The sequence below is a fragment of the Alosa sapidissima genome, chromosome 19 (genome assembly GCF_018492685.1).
Source record: "Alosa sapidissima isolate fAloSap1 chromosome 19, fAloSap1.pri, whole genome shotgun sequence".
NCBI classification, from domain to species: Eukaryota; Metazoa; Chordata; class Actinopteri; order Clupeiformes; family Clupeidae; genus Alosa; species Alosa sapidissima.
In genome coordinates this window covers 2,797,638-2,812,042 of record NC_055975.1, presented here as the reverse complement: position 1 = coordinate 2,812,042, position 14,405 = coordinate 2,797,638, and the positions used below count along the sequence as shown (strand labels likewise).

At 46.0% G+C, this 14,405-nt stretch overlaps 2 protein-coding genes across 3 annotated transcripts in view; one reads left to right on the top strand and one right to left on the bottom strand.

The window, feature by feature from the left end:
- Positions 1-14,405, top strand: part of dnajc17 (DnaJ (Hsp40) homolog, subfamily C, member 17) — a 56,582-nt gene that overhangs the window by 28,043 nt on the left and 14,134 nt on the right. The window lies entirely within an intron of this gene.
- LOC121693086 (cdc42 effector protein 3) lies at positions 5,473-10,139 on the bottom strand. Its single transcript, XM_042072262.1, has 3 exons — positions 9,733-10,139; positions 9,168-9,298; positions 5,473-7,270 (listed from the first exon to the last, which is right to left on the bottom strand). The coding sequence occupies exon 3, from the start codon at positions 7,145-7,147 to the stop codon at positions 6,539-6,541; it is 609 nt and encodes a 202-aa protein (XP_041928196.1). The 5' UTR covers positions 7,148-7,270; positions 9,168-9,298; positions 9,733-10,139; the 3' UTR covers positions 5,473-6,538.

Sequence of the window (14,405 nt, the reverse complement as noted above, 5' to 3'; positions counted from 1 at the left end):
CCCACAGTATAGTCGAGATGCGAACATTACCTCAGTTCTACCCCTGCTCTGTTTTAATAATACAAGCCTGACCCTGGTGGCGGCCAGGGAGCTGGAGCACAGCTGGGTCCCCCAGTGACCCCTGGCCTGGGCCCCAGAGCCTGGGCTGAGCCTGAGCACGCCTGACCTCTCCGGGTCTACTCTGGCCTGGCCTCCACTGCACCCGTGGAAGGGGGAGGGGGGCATAAGGTGGTCGTCTCTCTGTGCTGCGACACATGTAGTTTATATTCCTGATTTATGAGGTCTCTGTGCCCTGGGACTTGCTGCAGCTGGGCCTGACATTCCACCAGGAGGTGTCCCGCCCCAGAGGATCATGGGATTTGTGGCAAACAGAAACCTGACGGGGCTTGCTTGCGTGCATATGTGTGTGTCGGTTGTAGAGCAATGGCAATACATTCTATACGCCCTCCAGCTTTGCGTTTTTAATGTAGTCTTTTTAATTTATGTGCTGATCATAAATTGCAAGATAAAAAGGCTTAACTCATATTGCAGATCCATTCTCACAGCTTCCAACCTCATTTCAGCCTCCCACTCTGCATTCTACAGAACCCCCTGCCCATTTCCTGGCCCCCCACGTGTAAAACACAGTATGTGTACATCTGTAAGAATGTGTCTTAAATAAAGAACCCTCTGTCCAGGTCTTTCTGCGTCCATGAATGCATCTTTAAAGAAACAGAACTTCTCAAAACCATTCGGTTATTTATGTTGCGAATGCAGGCTGAGTCATGGGGCCCCGGTGTCTAACAGCTCTCGAAGGTCCACAATAATAATAAATTCCTGATATTTGGAAAGGATTTGATTTCAGCCTTCGCAGTTTGTGTGTTGTTGTGCATCACTGCAGAGCCCTGTAATAAATTTTGAACCTCGAGAGCTTGTGAAATTAGAAGGTTTATGTGGCGTGCGAATAACAAGGCAGCTCGATTTGAGTGAGGTTCGCCGTCGGCCAAAACGCACGGCTAGCTGAGCTTGCAAAATTATGTCTTGGGCCGCTTTCCACAGGACGTGTCATATCGGGTTTACCCTGCTTGCGTTGATTTTCACTCTCTCTGACTTATCTTTACCAATAAAAACCACAGTCCGATTAAGTCATAAGTTCATAGAAGTGATAGTAATCCTGTCCACAGCAGTGAGATTTACTCTGAAAAGACGGAGCAATCTTACTCTTTATTAGCGATATTCAAGGTTGTGTAGTAACCCTCTACCCTATGTATCCGCACATCTGTGACCAGGCATTGTTGAAACCACACACTGCAGACAGATTGATGTGCTAGCTTGCTGTTCTTCCTTTTCCTAGAATTGCACATTAAGCCATCCCTCTGTCTGTATCCATCATCCCCTTTGCACGTCTAGCGTACTCAAGGTCGACACACTGAAGTATCTGCCTCAGAGAACACACAGAGATATGTGGTGTGAGTCGTTCTTTGTAGGGTTCTGGGATGGCCTCCCGTAAAGATAAATTGCTAACCTGGTACAATTGGAACCGTGTAACTTTTTCCTTCCCACTGTCGAAGGTCATTGGCCAAATGCAACATAATCCAGATGTAGCTTTCTATTTTAAGGAGCTTTCTCCTCTTCCATATCTATAGACTTCATCTTTAACCGAAGCATTCTACAGTGTGCTCAACATAATCTTACCCAGTGTATCACATAGAAAAATGGAAAAAGCCGAGGAGGTAGCTAACTTTTTTTGTTTCTGAGGGGTAACTTGAATTCTTGGGAAGATCTGTGAGGCAGTAGTTTCATGTTAAGAAAAAAGCCAAAGGAGACATGGTCTTGAGAATGCCCAATGATGATTAATGGCATTGAATCCTAGTGTTAATGGGGGGATTGGAACAGCTTATGAATGCACACATGGAAAGGAGAATCTTTGAAAGGAATCTGTTTTCTTCTCTTTTTAATGTTGCTCTGTAAAGTCCTAGAATCCAGTGCATCGAGTGGTGTAAGTTTTTTGCTTCTGTGCGCTTCTCCAAACTGCATTCTTGGCAAATCAGCTCTGAAAGAAGTTGTTCTAAACGGAGTGTCACTTGTGCACATAGTTTCCTTCCTCCAAGACGTCAAAGTTGTCACAGGCGAGCCATAACACTGTTAGCAGGCTTGGCCCTGAACTTGTGTGAATGTGCGAGAAAACCGAAGGTAATCCTTAGTTAGTTGCCCCTTTAATTTGTTCTGACACAATCCAGAGCACTACAAACAACATCAGTTTCATGAACAGCCGTTTACTCAGCAAAACCCCCTGTGAAAGAGTATTGCATACTTTCAGTAGCATCAAGCTTGACTGCCAGACACCATTACGCCAGAGATAGGAATGTTTCTGTTGTCAAAATGATATTTCAGAAAATGAATCTTTGGGAAGGGGGGGGGATGTATACTTTTCTACATTTGGCAAGTCTCTAGTATTTGGCTTGATAGCAGGTCTGGAATTTTTGGGGAAAGGAAAAGTGGTTGCAGATGTCGGGGATGAAGGGGGTGGGGGGGTACCTTGCAGTCTGGACTCGGTCTTTTCAGTGCCAAGATAATTTGTCTTCCAATTACTGTCTCTTTCTTCTCACATAAGTGTGTTCGGGCAGCTCGGCAGGTCTATCGTAGAATAACTTTAACGTAAGTGCATGTGCGGAGGAGCCCTGAGCGTGCATGGCGTGTGAGTCCAAGGACAATCTTCTGTGGTAGACGGATGTGAAGTGTACTCATGGGTAATTACCGTAGATATGTCATGGAACACACTGTGTCCCTGTGGATAGATTTATCCCCCCCCCTTGTGTTTCCCAGTCAGAGTCGAGATGGCAGAAGGCTCTTATTCCAGTGGTGCTGTAGGGTCTGTCTGTGTCTGTCGGTGTGTATCTGTCTGTCTGTCACATGGCTTTCAAACCCCAGAAAGAGGCAACATGTGTCATGAAGTGTAAAGATCTGGTGGCAGCTTTATGCTGTGAGAGCTGTCTAGAGAGAAATCGGGTCTCAGGACGAGTTTGACAGGCTAATTTGCCCTGTGTGTGGAATCTGTGGTTTGGATTGGATCCCTAATGGCAGCCTGATCTGGCGTAGCTCTGGACTGAAGCCAGACCTGGGCCAGATTCTCTCCAATGTCAGCTGCTATCTTCTATAGTGCTTTTATGTAGTGTTTTCACATCAAGTCTAAGTATCTGGGGCCTAAGTCGAGCCATTTCTTTGTTGTAATGTGTTCAATTTCTTCAGCTTGGCTGTTGTATGATCTATTATTTTGTAAGATTTGACTTTTTAGGGGTTTCATGTTTCATGTTTGTTTTTAATCCTATGCTTAATCTTAAAGTTTAGTGTCATTTGCACAGTGAGCCCCATCTCTCCCCATCTGTTTGTATTTTTGACGTTTCTTGATCCATTAAGCTCATCCTGTGCTTGCTGATCATAGTGAAAACTAAAGAGTTCAAATCAACGAGACCAGATTAGACATGCATATCCTGTAAACATCCAGTGTTTAACTAGACTCCGTGTCTCCTTTCGCTGTGTGAAAATAAGATTCACATGCACAATGTTGGTAGTGTCTGACAGTCATTTAAATGGCTTGAATTTTTTTGCCTCTGCCTTTGAGAAACATACCGTTCCTTACCGCGGTGTACACACCCACAACATAAAGTATGTACTTCATATGAAGAAAATCCAACGGACACTCAAAGAATACTGACCCTACTAATACTAAGCTACAGTTATAGGCAGAATTTTAGTATAGATAATTTTAGTATGCGCAATTCCACTTTAGTCCAATCTAATCTCAATATCCTCCTTATGTCTGGATTTATTTATGACTGCCAACACTCTTAAGAGTAAACCGAAAAGTTTGCACATTAATTTAAAGATCCAACAAATAGGGTTGGAACGGTATGGATTTTTTCTTACCGTGGTTGAAAAGTAAGAAATGACCAGGATTTTTCGGTAAAAAAAAAAAAAACTGTTCTGATTGTGAGTTATGGATTATGAATGTTGTGCTGCGATCACACCAAATTAAACTTAAGACAGCCATAGCAACTTCAAAGATCACTGGACCAAATGCTTCAGACATGAAAGAAATAATCAGTTTAACAACAAGACTATCACGATTTTAGAACTGTTACATTTATGACTCTTATGCTACTGTTAGAACTGTAGGCTATTGCATCTTTTAATGGCTGCGTCAGGTTGTAACAAAGGTAGGCTACAGTACATGTTGCTATTCTTAACAAACTAGAACATATTTTTTTAATTCTGTTTCAACTTTCATGGAGTAAACATGTACTGTATGACTCCTTTAAAGTCTAACGTCTTTGTGTAAAACGAGTTTGAACGGAGAGAATAGAAAAGTGTTACGATTGTGCCGGTTCTCCCCTACTCTCGCATAGTAAATACAAATGGAATGTTGGAACATTGCGCTCCCCAACACACACGCGGAAGGCCAGGTTTGCTTCCTGAATGCTTACTTGAATCCATGTCATAAGATGGTCCCTCACAAAACACATCACGGCATTACACACTATGTACACACATTTGCTTTTTTTTCTGGTGATGATGGTGGCAAGCTCAGACCCGCAGTAGGCGTCACGTGACCGCGGTATTGCGGTAATGTTGTTACCGTCCCAGCCCTACCAACAAATATTAAAAACATATTGTTTTTTGTAACAGTTCAGATAGCCCTCAGCCCCATTTAGTTGCTTCTCTCTCTCTCTCTCTCTCTCTCTCTCTCTCTCTTGCTCTCTATTCATTCTCTCTTCTTCCATCATTCCCAATTCTTCCTGTCTCTGTCTTTTTCCCTCTCTCATTATTTCTTTCTCTCTCTCTCCCTCTTCCTGGGGTCTTGTTTCCCATTATTTCTCATTCCCGGTTCCCTTCCCCTCCCATAGACCCCCTGCCGTGCTGGTCTCTCGTTTTCTCTGGCCGGTGCTCCTGGCAGGCCGGTCAGCCTCGGCGTGGGGTGTTGAGGTCGTGTTTGTTCAGCAGGTAGCGTTTAAAACCCCCCTCATCTGGAGCCTGGCTAGCTAGTGGTGGACAGCCACTGCGGCCCTCTTAGCCTAGCACATGTGGAAGTATCGCGTTGCCTCCCCAGCGCTCGTTAGGAGCGCGGCGCACATTTACAGCTAAGAAAATAGTGGTGGCAGGGATGCGGAGAGAGGAGCCTGTAACTTAGCTTTGGCTGCTGCCCACTGCTGTTGCCCCAGGAAACGTTAAAAGCATGGCAGGGGGCAGCACTTTAAAAAAAGACTTTGTGTGGACATTGGACTGACTTGCCACTTCTCCTCAAATTAAAAAGGTGGCCAAGAACTTGAGATATAGATGCTGTTGTACTTTCCTAGCTGAGCTTGCCCAGGAGAAGGTCTTGTTTCAGTAATAATTAGTGTTGTTAACATAACTAGTTATCACACCAGTGTTTATGGAGACCTTGAAAACACTCACACTTGAAAAAGGAGTCCGCTACAACATGAAAACCCCAAATATTAAAATAGAAAAACATTTTAATGTGTGTGTGCCCACTAAATCAGTACAGTACCTAGCACCAGTGGGAGTACAGCAAACAAATCAAGTTCACCAAGACATGGTTTTCTAAAAGGTCCATTTTAGTCTTGAGGAAGCTGCTAAATTATTAACTAGGTATAATGCAGTAACAGAGGCAGTACCTGGAGAATATTAACTTTTTGTTTCTCCACCGTATCAAGGACAATGTGAATATACAGTATGATCAAACTGTGTTAACCCTTACCTTTCAGTGTATAATTGAAATCCAAAATCAAGGCTCTTTGATACTGTAGAAAGCCCAGTACCCAAATGTAACATAAGGTCACAGGTTAAAGTGTTGGCTCAAAGTTACGAATTTGTAGAATGGCTGTTGCCTAATTCCACACTTCCAGGAAGAAACTCAATAGTAAGTTGCACAATACTGGCGGGAGTCTGAGTTTTGTTATTGCTGTCTACTTTTCAGATGACCTCCCATTCACACAGAGGAGGAATGGGTGGGTGCTGTGTGTGAGGGAAAGTGTGTGTGTGTGTGTGTGTGTGTGTTCACTGGAGCACGCGTGCGTGCATGTGGGTCCTCTTGTGTCAGCAGCTATGAGCTTAAGATACGAATCAGGGCTGATATCCATCTATCCGCACTGTGTTCCGGTGGAGGTCCAGCGATCCGAGATGATGTGAGGATAGCAAGTCCTGCTGATGCTTCTGTAAGCCACCACGGGTGCAATGGGCTCTCTTGTCACATGCGGCATTTATTCCTGATCAGCAACATCCTATTAGGGATAGTACCACAAAAAAGCCTATGTGACAGAAAAGTCTTGGGAAGCTTCTTGAAGTCAATATTTTCCTCTGTCCAAAGTGGAACTGTTCATCACTATATTTACCCAAAGCATCCAGTGGCCATTGTGATAGCTATAGGGGAGTGTTGTGATATAACAATATTAGTTGTTCAAAGACACTTGGAAATTCTAGGTCTGACAGGCCTCAGGGAGAGGTCATCTAAATAGACTACATTTATTTAAGTTATGGGTTCGGTCCAGGCTCCATTTCTTTACTGATGATGCTTGTTCATCACCTGAAGCACATCATCCAAAATGGATGGGCCGAGGTCAAGACTGAAGGAGAATGCCGAGTCGATCTCATCTGGCTGTGAAATGTCCATGGGAGCCTGGCTGTAGTCTCTCCCTGAGTTCAGGCTTCCATGTCCTGGGCTGGTGCTGGTGCTGGTGCTGGTCCGGTCAGACCCGGGTGGCTCGTCCTCGACCATGTCGCCCTCCTCGCTGTCGAGCAGTGGGAGGGAGCTGCACTTCTTCCGCCTGTGCGCCGAGCTCTGCCGCCGGGCCGGCCAGTTGGGGCTCTCCTGGCCCTCGGCCTCGTCCAGGTTGAGGCGCGGGGGCTTTGGTGGCGGCGGAGGCGAGCAGGCCAGGAAGAGGTTCTGCTCGCTCTGGGAACTCTGGAGCAGCAGGCTGTGTCCGTGCTTCAGGAAGGACAGGTCTCCGAACCGGTCACCCTGGCCGTCTGAGCCGATGTGGGAGAGGTGCCGGAAGTCGCCCAGCGGGAGGCTGATCATGTTGACGGAGATGACGTCCCGGCGCTTGGACAGCCGTCGGGGCCAGCGAGCCGAGGCAGGCTTGCGGTACAGCGAGGTCTTCAAGGGCATCCTGTGAGGTCGATTTAACACTGGAATATTTCTCAATCTCGTTATCACCGTGTGATGGAGTCAATGTTTTCTGCTACGGTTTAAATCGAAAGCATTCTCATTGAAATGGTCTTGTCTTCTTATCTAACAAGGAAAGAAAAGAGAAAGACATTAGCAGAAATTATGAAAATGATTGGGCCACTCCAGGTTTTGACATTGATATCTGTCAGCAATACCCTGAAATTGAACAGCTAATTGTCATCTTGGACAAACACGACTGTTTTCTGTAGACACCGAATGCACATTCGTGCGATTTTCCTAGCACCAGATGCAGACTTTGGCTCAAGTTGAGCCCCCCTTGAAATGGGGGGAAACTTTTTTGTTTGAACAGTGCACCTGTTCACGGTGCAGTTATTCACAATAGCTCTAAAACAGATGCTTTTTGTAAAGCGGCTTTTAACGAAGTGCTTTCTGATGAATACTAATATTTTTAAAAATTATTTATCTTTTCATTTATCCAGTTATCTGTTGTGTTGAAACCTGACATGCACTGGCTTTTAGAATCCCTGTTCTCGTTCATTGCCCAGATTTGCGCAGAACAGGTTTTTCCCATCAGGGATACATGGCAGCTCCACAAACACAGGCACAATGATTTCAACACACTTACGGTATGTTTGTCCGCTTGTTCCTCACCAGCCAGAAACAGAACAAGCAGTGCCCAGGAAGTGACTGGGGGCATTGGACCAGCCGCAATTGGAGCTGTGGAGACCAGCAGCCGTTGGTGCAGGGCCTAGTGTATGTCTGTGTACTAGTACAAACTAGAACCACATCTAGCCCTGATCCGTTTGAGACGGACCACTATTGAAACTGCTATTGAGAGACCTTAGCAGTTCAATAGATCCCAGTGTAATGGCAGAGGCTAGAAGCAGATCTGGCCCTTATCTGGCTCCAGTCCGTTAGAGATGGGCCTCTACTGGGGCCGCAGTTAATGTAGTGTTGACAGCCTTGAACGACTCCTTCACGTTTTCTCCCAACTTCTCTCGCATTCTCTCTCATCAGCTTTGGCATGCAGAGCCATCAATTAAGATCTATTGTACTACAGTAATCATCCGAACCAGGAAACGAATGGGATTCAATACGCAATCCAACAGCAGATGTAATCTTATTTAAATGCCCTCTGAAGATGTTTGCTGGATGGGATCATAATCTGGCGAGCGCCGTCATGTTGTACAGTGCAAATAAATCGCTGTCATTTCACTTGACTATTTCCTTTTAGTGTCTAGGGCTTTCAGACCAGCGCTGGCAATTTGCTCCCATTCATTACTCTGAATTTGTATAAGACAGACCTCATCATGGTTGGCTTGTCAAGTGGACTGTCCTGTTTTATTTATTTATTTATTTTTCTTTCCTTAATAGTGCCTTCTCAGGCTCAGGCGATGTAAGATCTGTGTTCGTGACTCGAAACACTCACTCTTTAAATTTGTAAGGCACTACAGAAAACATGTTTTGTTGGCCAATAAAGGTTTTTATCGGCACTTCAACAGCAGCGGGAGGTGCGAGTGTGTGGACACAACAGCATTCCTTTCGCAACATGTAACGCTACAGAGGGAAGGTGGAGCTCAATCTCTCTCTCTCTCTCTCTCTCTCTCTCTTCTCTCTCTGTCTGTCTGTCTGTCTCTCTCTCTCTCTCTCTCTCTCTCTCTCTCTCTCTCTGGAGTAAGGATCAGAATTAAGGAACATTTTGCCTTCGAGCCCTAAGTTAGCTAAAATCTTATACGCTCTGATGTAAACCCATTCTACCTGTTTCTTCTAAAAGTGCCCTCCAAAAAAAAAAAAACAGCAATTATTCTCGCTGCACCTTTTTCTTATGACACCTTCTAGTGTGTCATCAGATACCTGTGCTACCTGAATCTCTTGCCCTTTGATTGTTTCTACTACAGTTGTCATAACTAGTTTTGACAAAATGATTCTCTATAGACGAGATAGAATTGTACACAATGTCAGAAGCTTAGAACAGGTAGGTAGGTAGGTATGGTCTTACCTGGCTGGTGTCTGATGCACCATCCGTTCTCTGTTTGCTCGCTTGCCCAGATCCCCCGTCAGGAAGCAATGCTGAGACAGATAACTGCTCTCTCCGATGATAACACACCTGACATGACAGGACTTGCTCCACTGCAAAACAAGACGTAGAGAGAGAATGAGAGAACTAAAGAATGAAAGAAAAAAGGGGACAACTTTCTATGCTGTGCAAGACAATGCTGGAGTCTTGCTCTACAAACACTCCTTTTAACTCGAGTAAGCTCCAGATGCATGCTTGAAGGATCAATCATTTACTTAACTGGAGCACTAAGTTGCTTTGGCAGCATTATGCCGTAAAATTAAAGACTCCATTTAAGTATGTCAGCTAGAAGCCGTGGCTAACCACTGCCAAACCATTTTGCTCTCACCATTTTTAGTTTACAGCCAATATCTGTAATAAACCGTCAATTAGGCTGCATTGAGTTTGTGTAATAAAGCCCCAAAGTTAATCACTGACCCAGAAAAAGATCCATACATTTTCCCTGTTTAATGATCTATTAGATCACCTGGGTCAGAGAATGACTCACCTGTCAATTGCCTTTAGTCCAGGCTTCAGGAGAGGAGTCTCTTGGCTCCTCTGGTGTTTATCTTGTGCCTGGATCTCGCTATCTCCCGTGTTGAGTCTCCTGTGCTTCCTTAGTGTTTGAGTCCAGCCAGGTATGGCGGTTAGGTTGCCTAGGTGAGGTTGAGATGAATGAATATATGTGTACAAAGCAGGTGGAGTTTTTTCCTGCCTCTCTCTCTCTCACACACCTTCTTCTTTCGTTCCCTCTACCTCTAGCCCGGGGCAACAGGTCTGTTTACCTTTGGTGAGGTCACACGCCCTCCAGTCAGATGCTATAAATCTGGTGATCTTACCCTTTTTGCCCTCACAGACTGTTCATTCCCATTATCCCATTCTGTCTCTCTCCCCCTGCCTCTACTCCCAGCCCTTCTTATTCCACACTCTGTCACTCTTTCACCCTCTCTCTCTCTCTCTCTCTCTCTCTCTCTCTCTCTCTCTCTCTCTCTCTGTTCAATCACTTTCCTGTTCTTTGTCTGTCTACTCTGCCACTCTTACCACTCTGCTCACTCTTCTTTTCTTCTCTCTCTCTTTCTCTCATATGTGTCCTTGTCCCTCTTTCCTGGGAAACAGCTCTTGTGTGGAAGCACACAGCACATTCCTCTTCCTGTGTGTGTGTGTGTGGTCAGTGCGGGGGGCTCCGGCTGGAGAGGGTTAACTGATTCCTAATCTCTGTGTCATTGTCCTCACGCTGCTGATTTCCTGTGGATTTGAAGCCCTTCATCCCCACCGCCCACCAAAGCCACGCCGCTGCCCACCAAAGCCACGCCGCTCCCAGTAACCACGCGCACGAGAGAGACACAGAGAGAGACATCTCTACTGTACTGAAACATTTTACTGTCTCACTAGAAGTGGAGGCCAGTTAAGCGACTTTGAATTGAAATAGAATTGATGGATTTGGATGGAAGTAAATCAAATGGAATTGAATTGAGTGAAATGACTAGTTTATGCATTTGGCCTTCCAACAACAGCAGCATACGCAGCATGTGGCACTGTGACAAGCACATACAGGCCTGGCTGAGTTGCGCAACTCTTCATCAGAAAGGACTGTAGCCATCCTGAAGTTCTCACGCCTCCAGCCATAAGTGTTTGTTGGTCGTTTTTTCCCCCCTCCTTCTCCTCCACTCTTTGTCTCCACATTCCTTGGCATGATATGTGTGGTGAAATAACCCCAAGTGTGTTTGAAATGGTGATTGGTGCAGAAGTATTTACCCAGTGGTGGTTTACAGTATAGATTTCTCAATGTGCCATTGCAGGCGAAGCTGCAGGATTTCTGCCTAAATGTGCTGCTTCTTATTTCTTCTACAAATAAATAGATAGAGTACAAATTTAGTTGGGGGTTCGTGTTGCCCTGATGGTGTGTGTAGTTTTAAAATATTTTGTCAGTGTTTGTAGTGTAGTACCTGACTTAAACATTGACAGCTTCATTTAGAATTTGATGAATGTAGAAATGTATGTTTTACGAATTTCTGCCAGGGTTTTCTCCAAAACTATGCCAAGATCAATGTTTACTTCTGTTGTACACTATTTCAGGTATGTATGAATGTAAGCCAATCATATCTTAATTTTTTAGCCAAGATAAAACAACACAATGCGGCAGCATTTCTCAGTTTGACTTGCAGATATCTTGATGTCACAGTTTCTCTTTCTCTCTTCACCCTGGATTTAGAGAACAATATGATAGGTCTAAGCAAGAGCTTCATAATTATTGAGTTAGTGGAGCCTTACAACCTTGTATTTCCCCCAGAAATGTTCCCAATCTATCCCACTAATTGGTTCTTCTTGGGAGCCCAAAAAGGTTCTTCTCTGAATCTTCTATTACACAGGGTTCTCCATGCAATCCTTTCTTTAATGTCCCTACGCTATTTACTTAATATAATGTAATTTTATAACATACAATTTATCTGCACAAATACAAGGTGCTGCTTAGTGTAGTGTAGAGAACATTTGGAAGACACTTGGATTGTAGTGTAGCATGTTTGTCAGTTAGGAGGCAGTGTGCAGATGCAGACAGTGGGACTGCGGTGTTTGGGAGAGCCTGGGTGCTGTCCTGTCCCAGGCCCAGGGAGGGAGACGGCAGGCGAGCGGGTGGCCCAGCCTCAGCCTCAGCCCCTACCACAGCCCCAGCCCCTACCATATCCCCAGCCCTACCATATCCCCAGCCCCTACCACATCCCCAGCCCCTACCATATCCCCAGCCCCTACCACATCCCCAGCCCCTACCCCTACCACAGCCCCTACCCCTACCACAGCCCCTACCCCTACCACAGCCCCTACCATATCCCCAGCCCCTACCCCTACCACAGCCCCTACCCCTACCACAGCCCCTACCCCTACCACAGCCCCTACCATATCCCCAGCCCCTACCATATCCCCAGCCCCTACCACAGCCCCAGCCCCTACCATATCCCCAGCCCCTATCATAGCCCCAGCCCCTACCACATCCCCAGCCCCTACCATATCCTCAGCCTCAGCCCCGGCCCCAGCTGTCTGGCAGCGTTGCTCCATCCACTCAGCTCTGCTCAGCGTCACCACAGAGTCCCGTTCCCCCACCTATCCCGTGGGACGGTGCTATACATCTGGAGCAAACGGGTGGAACACAGCTGTTTGTGTGTGTACGTGTGTGTGTGTCACAGCTACGGGTGGAACACAGCTGTTTGTGTGTGTACGTGTGTGTGCCTCTCTCTGAGTTTCTGAATTGTGTGTGTGTGTCTAAATATTTCTCTGTATGTCCTTATTTGTCCGTGTCTTTCTGTTTCTTTATGCGCATGTGTTTATGAGTCTGCGTGTGTGTATATGCATGCATTTTCTTTGTGTGTGGTTTGTGCTTTGTCTGTGTGTGGTTTGCCTGTGGAATTCATTTTTGCATTACCAAACACACAATGTTCCTTTTGCTGAGAAAAGCACATCAGGAGTCGTCTCTCTCTCTCTCTCTCCCTCCGTCTATCTGGGCCAGCTTGGTCAAGTCCGGTCCACAGCAGAACCTCTTCCTGTCAGGCCTGGCCGAGGTTAATGGAGTCGAGCGCAAAGGGCCGAGACGGGGCCCCATCCCCTCTGATTGCTGTCTTCCTGATGAGCTCCTTTCAAACGGATCCAACAAACAAAAATCTTCCCTCTTCACAAAAGGATCTGGTGCGCCTCAGCACAAGCAATTACTCACGCAAATGAAATAACACCAGCCCCATCAAAACATTTACTCAAGCCCTGAAACCTGCGGCTCTCAGAACAACATAGAAATACGTTTTTTATTTTTGTAGTATTATCATTATTATTTTTTTAACTCTCCTTTCCGTTCCTCTCTTTTCTGTTTAGAACTCCAGTCATCTCTTTTTGTCAAGCTAGCAGTTCTGTAGCTCTGGTTTCATAATAGGAGATAATCAAAGGGGCAATGGAAATGCTCGCTGTAATCCGTGGTGCTGTGGCCTACCGAGAGGTCATATGACCAGAGGTACAAGGTGGGGGGTTGCTTTCATGTTGTTTTTGGTATGTCTCTCTGTCTCTGGATTGATTGCTTTGGCCTTGGCTGATGAGAGCGAGCAAGCGACTGGTTCATTGTGTTCCTGAGGCTGGTCGGGCAGACCGCTGCTGGGGTTGCTGCGCTGCGGTCAGTGTGTGTGCGTGCGCGCGCGCCTTCATCCCAGAGCCCCACAGAATGCAGCATGTTTTCTTCACCGTCGCCGAAAAAGTGTTTCCAGACCCGGCGTGGAGTGGCCTTTTGTGAGCGGCGAGGCTGAGGCTTTTTGTTTGTGTCTGAGTGTTCGTGCTCATTGCGCACCTCCTTCTCTGTGCGCTGAGTCTGAAGGCCCCACCCTACTGCCCCCCCCCCCCCCCCCCCCCCCCCACACACACACCACACACAAACACACACAAAGTTAAGCACAAAATAAATAAGCTTTGGTGAGTTGGGGTGCGAGTGGGCGATGTGACTCAGCCCTAAACATGCGTGAGCTCGTCCTCTGTGCAGCCTTTGCATGGGGGTCTGAGGCCGGGGGGGAGGAACTGGAGTCTCGCTGGTGATTTACTGCTGTTTGGACTACCAAGAGCTTCTGTGCAGTGAGCCACTGTGCGTCTGCTTCACAGTGAGTCACATTGAAGGCGCCATGGCGGGGGTCCAACTGAAACTCACCTGTCGAGCAGAACACCTGTGTGACCTATATGAAAGCCGTAGCGCAATGTGATGCATTATGACTTCACGCTTAACTTCCACGGCTTGAGCAAAGTTCCTAAGAGGCCTTATCATGTCACTGATGTTATGAAACAGCATGAGAAACACCAAGACATCTGCTATGATAAAAAAGTAACCTTCTGATGTCAGTTGTTGAAGGAACTGATAGCAGAGATAGTGAAGCTAATTGGAGTTACAGCTAAAACGGAGTTAAACACAGAAGCTCTTATACTTAATTATCACCTGGAGAGAAGAAATACTCTTTTCTGAATGGCTGGCGGGGTGGCTTTTAATTCTGAATAACGGGACACCTATGAAGTAGATCTGGTAAAAAAAAAAGTTGAATCGCTGTTCTATATCAATGCTTATGAATAGTAACTATAACAACGATAGTTGGACGCCGGTTGAGCCTGGAGGCAGGCTTCGCAACAATGGAATCAACTGTAAACAAGCTAACTGTCCATGCTATCGCT

Excerpts from the sequence above, each read along its gene's own strand:
- LOC121693086 (XM_042072262.1), bottom strand. The coding sequence starts at position 7,147 with ATGCCCTTGAAGACCTCGCTGTACCGCAAGCCTGCCTCGGCTCGCTGG.